Raw genomic sequence first — 17468 nt, 5'->3', positions numbered from 1 at the left:
ACACTTCTGTTAGCTGTTTTCAGGTAAACCTGCAGCTTTGGGGCAAGTAATTCAGACCCTGGGTCTTTGTTGGAGCAGACAGGAGTGTCTGGCTCAGTAAGACAGGGTGCTGGAGTCCTGAGCTGGCAGGGAAAACAGGAGCAAAGGTCCTGGCACATCAGTTGGCAGCTCCCAAGGAAGTTTCTGTGATCCAACCCGCCACAGAAACATCATCTGCTCTGCTCTCAAGCGGGTCTCAGTCCAGGCTCCCTGTTTGACACTTTCCATTTCAGCCGACAGTTGGCTCTCCTTTACATGTTTTGTCAGATCATCCTGTGGGTCAGCTGCATGCCGAAAACAGATCAGGCCAAGCTCATTCTCATTGCCATGGCTCTCTGACCTTCTCAAGCTGTCAATTTAGCCTCCCATACCCCTTCCTCTTGATGCTGACCTACTCTCACAGAACAGCAGTCAGACCTTACAGCCCCCATTCAGCTCCCTGCCTCTCACAGCACACCTGCTTCATGGCTAAATGAGGAGGAAGAGCCGTATTTGATGGTTGTTCAACAGGTCCTACTTAACAGTAGAAACGCCTTAACTAGAATGGCCTATTCAGTGAAATGGAAGCCATTGTTGGTGTGGTCATTGGCCCACAAAATTCAGCAGATACTAGCTCTATCGAGTACATGCTCCACCATCAGTTGTTGGGACTTGTGCTTAGCTCATGGAGAGTGCATCTATGTGTTTCATCCCGCCACTCAGAGAAGGTCAGTCTTCTTTAATATCATGGTAGCAAGATTTTTAAAAAGTTTGTCTCCATTCTCCAGTCCGTGAGCTGGTTCTTCTATGGGATCTTAAGATACTTCTAGCAGCTTTAATGGGACCTCTGTTAGACCCCTTGGCACCTTATCCCTTTCCAGTCAAAACTGCCTTCCTGATAGCGGTAACAGCTGCAGGAACTGTGAGAGAGTTGTAGACAATGTTAGAACCTCCTTTTACACAGGTCTCCAAAGAGGAAGTGACTTTATAACCATGCCCCACATTTTTGGCTGAAGTTGCAAAGAGTCCTGTGGCACCTTATAGACTAACAGACGTTTTGGAGCGTGAGCTTTCGTGGGTGAATACCCACTTCGTCAGATGCATGTAGTGGAAATTTCCTGGGGCAGGTATACATATGCAGGCAAGCTAGAGATAATGAGTTAGTTCAATCAGGGAGGATGAGGCTCTGTTCTGGCAGTTGAGGTGTGAAAACCAAGGGAGGAGAAACTGGTTCTGTAATTGGCAAGCCATTCACGGTCTTTGTTTAATCCTGAGCTGATGGTGTCAAATTTGCAGATGAACTGAAGCTCAGCAGTTTCTCTTTGAAGTCTGGTCCTGAAGTTTTTTTGCTGCAGGATGGCCACCTTAAGGTCTGCTATAGTGTGGCCAGGGAGGGTGAAGTGGTCTCCTGCAGGTTTTTGTATATTGCCATTCCTAATATCTGATTTGTGTCAGTTTATCCTTTTCCGTAGCGACTGTCCAGTTTGGCCGATGTACATAGCAGAGGGGCATTGCTGGCATATGATGGCGTATTTTACATTGTTGGACGTGCAGGTGAATGAACCAGTGATGGTGTGGCTGATCTGGTTAGGTCCTGTGATGGTGTCGCTGGTGTAGATATGGGGGCAGAGTTGGCATCGAGGTTTGTTGCATGGATTGGTTCCTGAGCTAGAGTTACTGTGGTGCGGTGTGCAGTTACTGGTGAGAATATGTTTCAGGTTGGCAGGTTGCCTGTGGGCGAGGACTGGCCTGCCACCCAAGGCCTGTGAAAGTGTGGGTTCATTGTCCAGGATGGGTTGTAGGTCCCTGATGATGCGTTGGAGAGGTTTTAGCTCTACACAAATATCCTACACACAGATGGAATGCAAGCTGTCAGGAACAATATCCCTGATGATGCTACAGCACAACTGGCTGCTGAGCTCTGTGCCTTTATCCTCACACACAAATATTTCAAATTTGATAATATATATCTCCAGATCAGTGGCACCGCTATGGGCACCCACATGGCCCCACAATGCGCCAATATTTTTATGGCTGACCTGGAACAATGCTTCCTCAGCCACTCACGCCCCTTCTCTACCTACGCTACATTGATGACATCTTCATCATCTGGACCCATGGGAAGGAGTCTGGAAAAATTCCACCATGATTTCAACAGCTTCCACCCCACCATCAACCTCAGCCTGGACCAATCTGCACAGGAGGTCCACTTCCTAGACACCATGGTGCAAATAAGTGATGATCACAGTACCACCACCTTATACTGAAAACCTAACGACCGCTATGCCTACCTTCATGCCTCCAGCTTCCATCCCAAGCACATCACACGATCCATTGTCTATAGCCAAGCACTGAGGTACAACCACATCTGCTCTAACCCCTCAGACAGAGACCAATACCTACAAAATCTCCACAAAGCATTCTCAAAACTACAATACCCGCATGAGGAAATAAGGAAACAGATCAACAGAGCCAGACGTGTACCCAGAAGCCTCCTACTGAAAGACGAACCCAAGAAAGAAACCACCAGGACTCCACTGGCCATCACATATAGTCCCCAGCTAAAACCTCTCCAATGCATCATCAGGGGCCTACAACCCATCCTGGACAATGATCCCACACTTTCACAGGCCTTGGGTGGCAGGCCAGTCCTCGCCCACAGGCAACCTGCCAACCTGAAACATATTCTCACCAGTAACTGCACACCGCACCATAGTAACTCTAGCTCAGGAACCAATCCATGCAACAAACCTCGATGCCAACTCTGCCCCCATATCTACACCAGCGACACCATCACAGGACCTAACCAGATCAGCCACACCATCACTGCTTCATTCACCTGCACGTCCACCAATGTAATATACGCCATCATATGCCAGCAATGCCCCTCTACTATGTACATCGGCCAAACTGGACAGTCGCTACGGAAAAGGATAAACAGACACAAATCAGATATTAGGAATGGCAATATACAAAAACCTGCAGGAGACCACTTCACCCTCCCTGGCCACACTGTAGCAGACCTTAAGGTGGCCATCCTGCAGCAAAAAAACTTCAGGACCAGACTTCAAAGAGAAACTGCTGAGCTTCAGTTCATCTGCAAATTTGACACCATCAGCTCAGGATTAAACAAAGACTGTGAATGGCTTGCCAATTACAGAACCAGTTTCTCCTCCCTTGGTTTTCACACCTCAACTGCTGGAACAGAGCCTCATCCTCCCTGATTGAACTAATTCATTATCTCTAGCTTGCCTGCATATATATACCTGCCCCAGGAAGTTTCCACTATATGCATCTGACGAAGTGGGTATTCACCCACGAAAGCTCATGCTCCAAAATGTCTGTTAGTCTATAAGGTGCCACAGGATTCTTTGCTGCTTTTACAGATCCAGACTAACACGGCTACCCCTCTGATACTTGGCTGAAGTTGTTTCTCAGTTTCATTTGAACCAGGCAGTATATTTACCTATATTCTTTCCTAAGCTGCATTCATCTCCGGAGAAGCAGCATCTCCGTACGCAGACATCAAGGAATGTCTATCCTTTCATTTGGATGGGACTAAATCATTTTGTGCTTTGCCTCACTTGTTTGTGTCATATGCAGAGCATATCAATGGGCAAGGGGTCTCTTCACAGACAATCTGTAAATGGATAATGCCCTGTAGCAAGACTGCATATGAAATGGTTTCAGTTATGCCTCCTTAGCAGCTGCAAGCTTTTTATATGAGAGCACAAGCGAAGTCAATAGCGTCCCTCAAAGCTGTCTTAATAGTGATGTTTGCATGGCTGCTACATGGTCATCTGTTGCATACATTTACAAACCACTCTGCCAGTACCTCATCTTCTAGGGTGGAGGCAAGTATTGGAAGTGTGGTCCTGTAATCCTTGCTCAGGTAGACTCTGTCCTGCCTCCTGGGGTGGGTACTGCTTGTGAATGACCTAAATGGAATACATGTCTGCAGCTGCTCGAAGAAGAAGAAACTAACTTCTTGTAACTGTCTGCATCAGAGAACCACATGTATTCCACAACTCATCCTCCATCCCCTCTGCATCAGTTTAGGCTCTGGGTGTTTAGTGCAAAGGAAGCAGTGGGGTAGGAAAAGGAAGCGTGCTATATCTAGCCCAGGCACCACATGGAGCCCAGGGAAGGGCTATGGCTCCACCCAGGACCGTGCTGTGCTGCAGGAAGTGCTGAACCAGATGAAGGCCCTCATAGAGCTGTGGCAACAACGCAACATCGACCATACAGGCCAGGTACTGCCTACAGAGAATGATGTGGAGGAGTACCTCCTGGCCTGCAAGGGAATAGCCCTGCTGGTGGCCTGGGCCCAAGATCAGTGGTCTGGCATCCTCACCCCATGCCTGGGTGGGGAGGCCATGAAAGGCCTATGCTACGGCTACAGAGGCTGCGGCAGACTATCCCAGCTGAAAGCAGAGATCCTGGCCAGTTCTTGGGTAAGGACAGCATTGAGAGCCTAGAGGTTCAATGAGTGACAGTATATTGAGGACAAGGCTCCAAAGTCACAACTGTTTGACCTAATCTACCTGACCTGGAAGTGATTACAGCTCTTGGCCTTCAGCTCCAAGAAAATGGAGCTCCTGGTACTGGACCAGTATATGAGGGGGCTACCCTTGGGTCTCCGAGCCTGGGTTGGCCAGAATGATTCTTCAACCTATGAGGAGTTGGTCACCCTCATAGAGAGACGGCTGGCAGCCCGCCAACTGTTCCAGATCCCAGGCAAGGAGACACAGCAAACCAGGAAGTCAGTCCCAATCCCAAGGCCCCAGATTATCAAGAACTCTAGAACGGTGAGTGGAAGGAAGGGTGCCCAGGAAAGCCCTGAGGCCCTGGAGGGAGAGGGCTGGGGCAGGCTCAATAGCCCAAGGCAAAGGGTGACAACTAGAGTAAGGTATCAGTGTTGAGTGTGGGAAACTGGAGCACACAGCAGCCCAGTGCCCCAATGGGGGAGTCCATGCAGTGCACTCTAAGGGGATCATGGGGAGCCATGTAGCTTAACTGGCCTGGTGGGGGTTGCAATGACCTCACATGCGTACACCAGGCTGGTAAAAATGAATGGCATTGTCTCACACAGCTTTGGTGGATTCTGGGAGTGCTGTCACACTGGTCTCAGGGAAGTTAGTAGAGCAAGACCAACTGACCTGGGCCAAAACCAGAGGAGTAATGTGTCCATTGAACCACAAATTTCTACCCCTGATCCCAGTATGGATTGAGATCCAGGCAAATAATATCAGAGTCATTGCAGGGGTGGTCCCCAGCCTCCCCTACACAGTCTTAATTGGTAGGGACTTCCAAGGGTTCAAGAACCTACTTCCCCCTATAGAGCTGGGGGTGAGGGTGGGAACTAGCAACCCTCAGACTGAAATTGAGGATAGCCCTGACCAATTTTTGCTGGACTTGTTCCAGAATTATTTTCACCCCCCACAAAGCCACAAAGCCTTGGAAATCTAGGTGGGAAAGGAGGGCAGATAAAAGGTTAGGAACCAGGATTTTGGCAGGGACCCAGAAAGCCGCCTTGGTTGGTAGGTAAGCAAGCCTGTCTGGGAGGCCAGGAGACAGCTTGGACCACCGAGGACCCAGAGGCAGTCCCCAGCACCACGGGCAGAGTTGAAACTGACCCCACAAAATTAGGCCAGATCAACCCCACCCATGAGAATTTCAGGCAAGACCAAGCCTCTGATCCACTATATGCAAACATGAGGGAGGAGGTAGTGGAGGTAAACGGCATGCCTGTACAAAGGAAAACCAAAGGCCCAGAGCCATACTGTATGGTGAGAGGTGATCTACTGTTCTGAGTAGTGCAAATACAAGAGGAGAAAGTAGAAGGGGTACTCGACACCCTTAGATAGGCTGGCCTCACCGCCAACCCTCCCAAGTGCACGGTAGGGCTAGCTGAGGCCAGACACCTTGGGTACAGAGTAGGAAGGGGCTTACTGAAATCCACTGGAACAAAGTAGAGGCAATACAGGGTTAGCCCTGACTGCTCTGCAAAAAGCAAGTCAGAGCATTTTTAGGGCGAGTATTGCAGGTTCATCTCTCACTTCACCATGAGGGCCTGGCCACTGACAGACCTGATAAAAGCGTAGGGTTCAGCTATAGTAAAGTTGACCAATGTAGCAGAAGCAGCATTCACAGACTTAAGGACAGCCCTTTGCAGTAATCCAGTGCTCATAGCCCTGACTTGAAGGAATTCAGCCTACAGCTGGATGCCTTGGAGGTAGGGCTAGGGGCCATTCTCTTGCAGATGGCGGGAGAGGAGGAACACTCAATCATGTACCTTAGCTGGAAACTCCTCTCCAGGGAGCAGCAGTATGCTGTCATTGAAAAGGAATGTCTGGCAGCTAAATGGGCCATGGAGACTCTCTGATACTAGATACTGGGGCAGCGGTTCACCCTCGTGGCAGACTACACTCTGCTCCAGTGGACGCACAGACACCAGGAGAAGAAGGCAAGAGTGACTAGATGGTTCCTATCCCTACAACCCTTCCACTTCCAGGTACAGCATAGGGCCGGTAGCCAACACAGCAACACTGACAGCCTGTCTTGACAACACTGCCTCTCGTCCCAAGTAGCCTAACCCCATGGTGTTGAGCAGGATAGGGTGGGGTGATACAGCAGGGCCAGAAGGCAGCAGGAGAATGATAGATGGCAGGTATATAAGCCTCAGGATGATCAGAGCCTTATTCCTTGTAGACTAAGGAGAGGTTACTACAGGTTAATTAGAGCACCTGGAGCTAATTAAGACCCTGCCCAACACATAATAAAAACCTCTGCTTCAATCAGACAGAAGGGAAGGAGAGCTGACTATAGTTTGGAGGCATACTGGTGTTGACCAGAGGATTTGAATACCAAGGGAAGGGAGACCTTGTGCCCAAGCAGGGAAGAGGGACTCCCCCAGCACAGAAAACCAAGAGGGAACCCTGCCCAGGGGAAAGAGTGCAAGAAGCCTGTGAATCCAAAGGCGCTGAGACTGGAGTAGGGAACAAACCTGAGACCCTTCCCCACTGCCCTTCTCATCCGCTCCAGGGCACTTGAGGAGACCAAGAATAGGGGCAAGGCGGTGTCCTGACCCACTACACCAAGGAAAAGTGCAGGACCCACCACAAGAACATTGGCCATTTGCCACATACTACATTAAAAATTAAACTGATTTTAATATACTCTTTTAAGATACTCAACGCGTAACTAAAACAAGCCCTAACTTTCTTCCCAATTTCATCTGTACACTTCCAAGTTATTTTTTTAACTTCATGGACTGAAAGTGCTTTCTTCTTCCTTGCCCACAAGTCCCTCCCTTCTGCCTGCCCACAGTGGTGATCTTTCCTATATTTCCATATTATCCTATTAATCTAGTCTGCTGCTGCTGCATCATCATCTTTGGTTGCCTCCTCCAATACTTTTCACCCCATCAGGAGAGGGTGCACAGTATTTCACTTAGGAATAGCACAGTTCCAGAACTATGCTCCAAGTTGAACTGGCTAATTTGCTGATTAGATTATTCCTAGTCCTGATTTTGGCACCAGTCTTTTTTAGATGGTCACAGTAAGTCAGAGCAGTCCAGTGTGACTCCAAGGCAGACCAGTTTTCTGTTAAGGTTGCTTGTGTTGTGTAACCCACATAACACCGTCTTGATCACATTTGCTTGGAGATGCCAACTACTACAGTAGTCTGCCATCTTGGCCAGGTTAGTGTTATGTTCTCCAATTCAGTGAAAGCTGCAGTATGTCATCCCTACACAGCCATGGCTGCCAATTAAACACCAGATCAAAAAGGTACAAGCTCCTCAGTACAGCCCTAAAAAAGCTGCAGTAACATTACTTTGGCAATAGTCTATCCTTTTTACTATGCTTTCTGCACTCATCTAGGACAACAGCTACCACTTCCACACTTTTTCAAAAAGGAAACTTTGATACTCACCGAAGCAACAGTTAAAAGGACAAGCCTCCTTATTTCCTAAGAGTCCATTTTGTCTATAACTTGTCCATACAGGTATCTAGCAATAACCATACAGCCTGAATTAAAACAGCTTGGAATCTTTCAATTATTACAACCAGAGGCGTGTACGGGGAGGAAAAACTGGATCTCTGCTGCCAACTACCAGCGGAGTCACAAGCAAACTATTTAAGCTTACGAGAGAAGAGCTTGAGGGTAAAAGTTTAAAGGAACTATAATCAGTTCATCTGTAGCTTAAGAAATGTAGACAAAACTGTACAATATTTTATAATTGACTATAAAAGATTTAGTGGGAAGCAATATGACATCTCATGGAAGCCCACAATGAAGCTAGCGATGGTTTTGCAGCACCACTGGGATTTAATGCAGAAAGTGAAAAGCATCACAAAAGTGGGTGAGAAGTAAAGAAAATTACACTGTCTGCATTACAACACAGAATATAATTTCCTCAAAGGCACTGAACAGACTGGATCTTTATAATTAGCTGTCCTAGTCCCTTTTTAATTCTGTATCTAAAATCTTTAATCTCATGTTAGGCTTGATAAAACTTTGCTCATAGTTTATAATTTGGACACCTAGAGCCCATTTTTGTTTTAAATAGGTACTGTGCATTCATAACTCCTAATGAAATTGGATTTCAGCACTGCAGGAGGGGACAGAGAGAAATCAGAACCTCAATGTAATTATGAATTGAAAAGCCTTCACTTAGTTTTTAAGTTTGTGATTTTTTTTTTATATTTGAACTTTACCCCAATACTTATATTGGATTTCCAACAGGTTCCAATATTTCCTAGTTTGTTTTTGATAATAAAAGGAAGGAAGGATTTCTAGTCTGGTGTGAATCACCAATTGTCTTAACATGGCTGGTGCTGACTTAAGTGGGTTGTTCTATGCCTCATGATGATTTGCAACTCTTTCTTGGGTGTTCTGTGTTTTCAGTTTTTATCAATTTTCACCACTACCACTTTGGTTTTTTTAAATAAAAAGTAGTTCAGTTTTTACTGATTTACACCCTTTTATCAATCCACTATTTTTTTTGGAGTACTTACTTTGTTAAACACTAACTTTACATGATTGTTGTGTCCTGCAGCGCTGAGATTAAAGCAATTCTATAGTGTAAAACACAGAACATGCACACGGTAGAGATTGGAAAAATTGACAGTGTTAATATCGTGCGCTGATTGGCTCACAAGGAGACACTGCCCACCTATATCTTTGCATCTGTTTAGCGTGGTGCTGAATTTAAACAATCAATCCTTCGTGGATAAAGTAAAAATGGAAATGGGTGACAGCACAAATCTATGCCTGAAAACCAGCAGGAAAAATCAGTGCTTAGAAATTTTCAAGAAAAGTGAAGAGGTGAGTGAGGAGGGTGCATTAAGCTATGAGTACTGCAGCATTGAGGATCGGTGTTCACACTGACAGAATAAAGGAGCATGTCGAAACCAAGCAACACAAGAAGCTTGAAGAAGTTGAACTTTGGGGAAAAACAGTCAATATTAGGAGCTTTCCTCTCAAGCTTTAATGAAAGAGAACAAAGCACGATTGTGTCAATGAATGTGCACGCACTCTCTGTTTTGCTGGACAATTAGTTAACTGCAGAAAGGCCTATTGGTGACTGTGTCACAATACTGTCTAGTAGCAAAAGCCCTTCCTAATGCAGACACCCTCACATACATAGCTGACAGAAAATAACGATGCTTCAGTATGTAAACTGATGGCAATGTGGTCTCTAGTCTGATTTTTGACAAGTCTCCTGTGTTAGACCATCTGATTGAAATAAAAAAACAAAAACAAAGCAAAGTTGTTTTGCGCTAATGTGATATTCATTCCATTTGCTGCCACCCATTTTGTTGATGCAGCAATAACTGACATGTTTGATATGTACCAACTAACTTGGGAAAGCTTCGCCACAACTAACACAGATTCTGCTTCCTAGATGGTTAAGTTTGCATGGGAGATTAAACTCACTCAAAAACCGGAGCTGCGACATATTACCCTATGCTGTGCATCTGATTAATGCTGCGCTGTAAGCAGCCACTGCTACAGAAGAAATGAAAGAGTTGAAATCTTCCATCACTGGATTTGGGGCTATTTTCAAGCATGCAAACAAGCTGACGGTTTTGTTTTACACAGTGCAAGATGAGTGCAGAGCTGACTGCTGATTACCTACCCCTGTTGTGCCACATCGGTGGATGAGCTTGTACTTCACTGCCAGTCATATAAATAATGCATGGATTGTGCTAATGTGTCTCTAGATCATCCCGAGTTTGATGGTTCTAAAGCAGAAACTCTGGAGAGACTGGCAAATAACCAGAATAAATGCCAGATTCTGCAAACCAAGGTAATGTTCACTGTTGAAAACTCCGAATCATTGTGTGATAACTCCAGTGTTCTCTGTGTTTCTCAGACTACTGCCAACACATGCCAATACAGAAGTTTACTGGATCCTGACAATCAAAATCTCAGCTGAACTGAACACAAAAGGTGCAGGAGAAACACATGATGAAAAAACTCAGCCATTTCTGGAAATCCTTCTGACCCAGTGACCCCAGAACACAAGAAAAACAAAAAAGCATTCAAAACAGTCTACACAATGTTCAGTGAGAAATAGGAGACGTCCGTGACCTATAATCTGAACCCAAAAGTGTTTGTTGCCGAAGATTCTTTTTGGAATGTCATCCAGGTGTTGCACCCCTTCCTCAAGGTGAATTTTGCAGCAAACTATGACCATTATGCCAGAGCGTTTGAACCATTTGCCACTAAAGATAGATTTCAAATCTGAAAGGGGAATTTACTACTTACATGAACTTGCCTAATCGAGACAATGCGAAACTGGATGGGTGGGCTTTTTGAAACAAACAGTCATCAAGACATACTTCTGAACTTCAGCAAAGTAGCACAGTGAGCCCTGGATTTATTGATGCAGGGTGCACATTTTCAAAGTTGGATTACCCCCAAGACAGCAAGAGGCTCAATATGAGTGAGGATACTTAAGAGAAAATTATGCGAGCATATGCAAACCAGGATACCTGGAAAAACTACTAGCTCTGAGAGACACAAAATATCCCTTTGTACACTAAAAAAAGTTTATACTGTAGTAACATGTGTATATTACAAAAGGATTTTTTCTGGTTCCCCCCTCAATTTTTCTATTTTTTAAATTTTAACCCAGTTTCATCCTGGTGTTAATGTTTGGAAATTCAACACTGCAAAATGCCTCAATTATTATTATTATTATTTTTTTTTTTACAAATCAACACTGGAAATGCAGAATGCTATTCTATACAATAGAATTCTGGTTGTATTTCCATATTTGTGTGCATTTTTACAATTTAAAAATAAAATTGGTTAAGTTTTTCCACTAACAAGTGTTTGCATTTTCTTATTTAAGAGCACATTTTGAGTCCACAGGAGGAGAAACATTTTGTTTAGGGCCCATCATTTTAATGTGTTCCAAAAAGAAATTCAGTATAGTCACTTCTAAAAAGTATCCTAACTCATTATAAAGTCTAAAATTAGAAGAACTGGCCATTGGTTTATAAGTTAAGTAATGCATTTCTGTATTTTTCATGCAATGGAACTATTTTCAGTGAATATTCTTCCTAAATGGATTACAACATACAAAAACTTTTTTTGAAAAAGGTGATTAATATTAACCAGCCCCTCAAAAACCAAGAGTTTCCAGTGAAATCTACTAAAAATATTTAACAAATGCATAAAAATACATGAACAGCATATTCATCTCCATGACAATAATTTGTGCTCCATCTACATTTTTACTGTACTAAAAACATAAACCCTATCCCCTTCCACAAAAAACAAAAACAAAGCAAAAAGAAACCACATCCAAAATTAAATTGTTGAGTTTGTTTCCTAAAAAACTTGAAGTGAAGATTCTCCAGTGTTCTGTTCATCAGTTCCAATTCAGCTGTTTTATCTTCTTAATTTATTTCTCTAGTTTCAATTAATGCTTTGACTAATGTTTCAATATTGATTTCTGGTGAAGGAAAAAAAGAAAAATCTTTAAATTATTTGTTCATTTTTACACAACTTTGCATAAATGCATATAGCAGATATGTTAAAAATTAAAGATTTAGCTTTCCTAATTCCCTTAACTAACTTTCCTAATTCTAATACAGTAGAATAATTTGCATTATCTGTCTGGCAAATTCGCCAACATAATGATGACCCAGTTATACAGTTATTCAGTTCTGCCTTAGATGCTCTAGAAATACATTTCATAAAATGGAATATTTTTCTACTATTTAAAACAAACTGCAATTCATAATGCTTATTTGTGCAGATACCAATGCAAAATAATTGACATATTACCGTCTCATAACAGCAGTCAAAATCAATATGAAACTGGCTGTCTAAATATTTTACTATTAAAAAAATTAGCCCCAAGTGTGTTTGACACACATTTTGCATGTCTCTCTACTATTATCTCCAATGCTAGATTTCCCCCAACCCAGATATTTGTACTCAGTCTCTCTTTAGCAGCCACCCTTGTGGTACTATTTGCAGGAGTTTGAAACACACTGTCTGCTTTATGAAATCTGGAACCTGGACAGCCAGAGAGCCCAGACCAAAGCTCTTCCTCCCCTCTCTTCCCCCAAATTAGGTAGGATTCTCTCCCATTTCGTAACACCACTTTCCCACAACCACATCATCAAAACAAATCTATCAGTCCTCAGAAGAGCTAAACTGAGCCCTTCAGAGCAATATTAAAGCCAGTCTTGAGCTGCAAACGTGCTGTTGAGGGAAATCAACCCAAAAGCGACCCTCACAATTGAACAAGCCACCTCAGCCCTCTGCACAGTTGGAACCTTTGACTACTGGTTCATAGCACTTCTTCACACTACAAATTAGGCCAACAAGGCTTTACTAAGGTTAAAATCTTCACAATCTTACTTTGAAGTGCTGGATAATATGGAGTCAGCTGCCGGAGCATTCTGGTCATTGTAGGTACATCCTTTCCTTGAAGTCTATGCAGAATGTTGGGAGTAAGACCACTGGCATCTTCATCAAACATCTTATCTGACTCTCTGTTTTGTTGTTGGTAATCTTTGTATGAATTGTGGACAGAAGAGGAGGAACGAAATGAGGCTGAATCAGTCTTGAAATTTGATTTCTGATATCTCGATTCTTCTGACCAACTAGAACCACCTCTTGATGAAGAAGCGGAATTTGAAGACCCACCTCTGTAGTAAGATGAACAGCCTTGTAAAGGACAGTTTGTCGAATATCCTCCAGATGAAGGATATGTAGCAGAGGAAGCAGAATAGGATGATCTCTGGTCAGGTAAATTCCTTGTATTTGTAAATGCTCTCTGACTCTTCCAATTTGTACCTCCAACACCATAAGACATTCTGTTAACAGGTGCTGTAGTTTTGTTTCCTTGGGCACTATTAGACTTGTATTCTGTTGAATACCCACTCCCTGAATATCTGAAGTAGGGAGAGGTGCCTCCAACTGAAGTGGACTGGGAGGATACAGAAGCAGATTGATTGAATTGCTTCAACCATTCATTGATTCCAGTAGCAAAGCCTCCCGTCTGAAGGGCAAATGAATTACTGAGTGCAGCCATTGTTGCAGAATCATTAGGTCTTAGTCCATATGAGGATGATCCATCACTTGTTTGGTAACTGTATGAACTGGCAGTGGTGAATGAAGTGTTTGCATCCAACTGTGATGTAAATTGTGCCTGTTCAGGTCTTTGAGATGAAAAATCTTGATTCCACTTAGTATTTCCTGAAAAGACACATGCAAGTAAACATAAATAAAATGACAGGCCATCAGCAGAAGAAATTGGTCAAACTTTAACTAACCCGATGGAACCCACACCCCTCCTGCACCCCAACCCCTTGCCCTGAGCTCCCTGCTGCACCCTGCAGCCCTGTGCACCCAATCCCCTGCCCTGAGCCCCCTGCTACACTCCTCCTGCACTCCAACCCCCTTCCCTGAGCCTCCTCATACACCCCACATCCCTCCTCTGCTCCAATCCCTTGCCCTTAGCCCCTTCCTGCATACAATTTCCCCACCCAGATATGGCCTTCAGCCCAAAAAGTTTCCCCACCCCTGAACTAGTCCAAAAACAAACCAAAAGATGCTAATCCATGAAAATAAGATGTGACTGTGTGCCTCACCAATTAACAGTAGCGTGCTCAAACGAAGGATAACACATGTTAAAATGCCTGAAAAACAGTTATAATCTGAAGACACTGCAGGTTAAAAACAACAAACAAGTTTTTGGTTTTTTTTAAATCTGCCTCTCAGCCATCATGTTTAGAATGTATGTCCAAAACCGATCTAAGTAGGGAGCAGGTGAAACTAACAGTGCTATGTAAGGCAGGGGTAGGCAACCTATGGCACGTGTGCCAAAGGCAGCACGCGAGCTGATTTGCAGTGGCGCTCATGCTGCCCGGGTCCTGGCCACTGGTCTGGGAGGCTCTGCATTTTAATTTAATTTTAAATGAAGCTTCTCAAACATTTTAAAAAACTTATTTACTTTACATACAACAATAGTTTACTTGTATATTATAGAGATATAAAAACGTTAATGTATTACCGGCACACAAACCTTAAATCAGAGTGAATAAATGAAGACTCGACACAGCACTTCTGAAAGGTTGCCAACCCCTGATGTAAGGTTTACTTTTCTCATGTCACTTAAGGCCAGTTTAGAAACTTGAATGTCAAAATATTTAAAGCAATTATTATGGAGAATTTCAGTGCTCAGCCTTTCTACTGTTTGCAGAACCTGCTTCCTCAGTGAGGTATTTACAGAGGCCTACATATTTGGTGACTGGATTTCCAAAAGTCCTCAGGGCTACCCTAACTGTTCCCACTGAAGTCAGTGGTAAAAACTCTAAGAGTTGTTAAAATCTGTTTTAAACTCAAAATTACTAACATTCTGATAAAGAGGAGGGCTCTGTCTTAGGAATATCAGGAATGTCATTGTTCTTTTGAAGGGGAGGCTGTTGCATTTAAAGTAGAAAAAAAAGAAGGAATTAAAACCTTTACAACATAATGAATAAAATATTGATACAAGCCTGATTTAAAAGATTTTTTGCAGCTCATCTTTGAGAATTTTCTTCTTGGCTTTAGGCAATATCCTGTTTTCACAGAGCTTTTGAGAATCTGCCAAAATTCTAACTTTTCTCCAATTTCTATTAACCATCTCACTTTGCCTATTTAACCAAAATGCTTCAAAGTTCCAAATTTACTTTTTCTAGCTAATTAAATGCATCAGACATTGAAATTTTGCTGCTTTATTCACTTGATTTATAGAATCACAGGACTGGAAGGGACCTTAAGAGGCCTTCTAGTCTAGTGCCCTGTGTGACACTGTATGGAATCTCGGGGACACTTTACGATATTATGAATACCAATATTGTAAAGTTGCAATGCTTGTTTGACAGCCCATTAAGGGACATCAGCTATACAACTGACAGAAGGCAAGAGATACACCTTATGACTCACCTTATGACCCCTGCATGCCTGTGGAAAGAACTCTAAGGCCTTTCAAAGTCATGTGCTATCTGCTATGAGTGTGTTTGAAACAAAGGAAGTACCAGACACATGGCAAAAACACTATAAAAGGCAGCTGCATCTTCTCCATTTTGTCTTCAGTCCTGCTTCTTACCCCTAGAGTAACCTTCCTACAAACTTCTGAAGCTCTGAACAAAGGACTGAATGACCCATCCAAGTTGTGGATGTGTCCAGAGCGACTTTCAAGCCAGCAAACTCACCAATACTGCTAGGGACCAGATGGACTTTAAAGTAATTGTATGTGATTGTTTTACCATTTAACATCTCTCGTCCTTTTTTCTTTATAATAAACTTGTCTTTAGACACTAAAGGATTGGCTGGCAGCATGGTATTTTGGGTAAGATCCAAATCTACACTGACCTGGTAATGTGGCTGACCCTTTGGGGTCAGAAGAACAATTTTGTGTATGTGAACAGAGTTTTTTAAATAACTTCTCATTGTATTGGACATAGGTCCTGACTGGGAGCCAGAAACCTAGAATGCAGTAAAGGGGGCTGTGTGATTCCTTTTCTGCTTCTTGATAACCAGTGTGGGGGATCAGAAGCAGAGTGTGTAACTTCAGTATTACCCACCAGTCTTGGGAGTACCTGTTCTCCCTTTTGCAGCCTGCCCTGACCTTGGCATGTTCAGTGAGGGCTGCCCCAGGCACACCAGGTCAGACCCTGCACTCAAGGCAGGACTAAGTATTATCTAGACCATTCCTGACATGTTTGTCTAACCTGCTCTTTAAAATCTCTACTGACAGATTCCACAACCTCCCTAGGAAATTTATTTCAGTGCTTAACTACCCAGACAGTTAAGGTTTTTCTAATGTCCAACCTAAACCGTCCTTGCTGAAATGTAAGCCCACTGTTTCTTGTCCGATCCTCAGAGGTTAACAAAAACAATTTTTCTTCCTCCCCGTTTTAACAACCTTCTATGTATTTGAAAAACTTACGTCCCCTCTTAGTCCTTCTCTGTTCCAGACTAAACAAACCCAATTTTTTCAATTTTCCCTCATAGGTCATGTTTTCTAGACCTTTAATGATTTCGGTTGGTCTTCTCTGGCTTTCTCCAATTTGCCCACATCCTTCTTGAAATGTGGTGCCCAGAACTGGACACAATACTCCAGTTAAGGCCTAATGAGCATGGAGTAGAGCAGAAGAATTATTTCTTGTACATTGCCTACAACACTCCTGCTAATGCAGCCCAGAATGGTGTATGCTTTATTTGCAACAACGTTACACTGTTGACTCATATTTAGATTGTGATCCACTATGACCCCAAGATCCTTTTTCCATAGTACTCCTTCCTAGGCAGTCATTTTGTGTGTGCGCAACTGATTGGTCCTTCCTAAGTGGAGTACTTTGCATTTGCCCTTACTGAATTTCATCTTATTTACTGCAGACCATTTCTCCAGGTCATTTTGAATTTTAATTCTATTCTCCAAAGCACTTGCAACCCCTCCCCGCTTGGTATCACCCACAAAATTTATAAGTGTACTTTCTGTGCCAGAGGTCGGCAACCTTTCAGAAGTGGTGTGCCAAGTCTTCATTCATTCGCTCTAATTTGAGGTTTCGCGTGCCAGTAATACATTTTAACGTTCTTAGAAGCCCTCTTTCTATAAGTCTATAATATATAACTAAACTATTGTCGTACGTAAAGTAAATAAGGTTTTTTAAATATTTAAGAAGCTTCATTTAAAATTAAATAAAATGCAGAGCCTCCCTGGACCAGTGGCCAGGACCCAGGCAGTGTGAGTGCCACTGAAAATCAGCTTGTGTGCCGCCTTAGGCACCCGTGCCATAGGTTGCCTACCCCTGCTCTATGCCATTATCTAAATAATTGATGAAGATATTGAGCAGAACTGGACCCAAATCCAACCCCTGTGGGACCCCATGTGATGCACCCTTCCATCTTGACTGTGAACCACTGATAATTAC

General features: G+C 43.4%; 2 protein-coding genes across 7 annotated transcripts in view; both read right to left on the bottom strand.

Moving 5' to 3' along the window:
* Positions 1 to 17468, bottom strand: part of LOC127043896 (dynein axonemal heavy chain 5-like) — a 644537-nt gene that overhangs the window by 407101 nt on the left and 219968 nt on the right. The gene's annotated exons all lie outside the window — the stretch shown is intronic.
* The window catches only part of LOC127043926 (uncharacterized), a 57026-nt gene continuing 50771 nt past the window's right edge, over positions 11214 to 17468 (bottom strand). For all 6 annotated transcript variants that reach the window (XM_050938209.1, XM_050938210.1, XM_050938211.1 and 3 more), the window contains 2 exons: positions 12907 to 13746; positions 11214 to 11989 (listed from right to left, as the gene is read on the bottom strand). In XM_050938209.1, the coding sequence (XP_050794166.1) occupies positions 11934 to 11989; positions 12907 to 13746 (896 nt within the window). In that variant the 3' untranslated portion in view covers positions 11214 to 11933. The remainder of the gene's footprint in view (positions 11990 to 12906; positions 13747 to 17468) is intronic.

Source organism: Gopherus flavomarginatus, chromosome 2, assembly GCF_025201925.1.
Source record: "Gopherus flavomarginatus isolate rGopFla2 chromosome 2, rGopFla2.mat.asm, whole genome shotgun sequence".
NCBI lineage: Eukaryota > Metazoa > Chordata > Testudines > Testudinidae > Gopherus > Gopherus flavomarginatus.
Note: the sequence above shows the minus strand (reverse complement) of the source record. Positions and strands in the feature narration are given on the sequence as shown.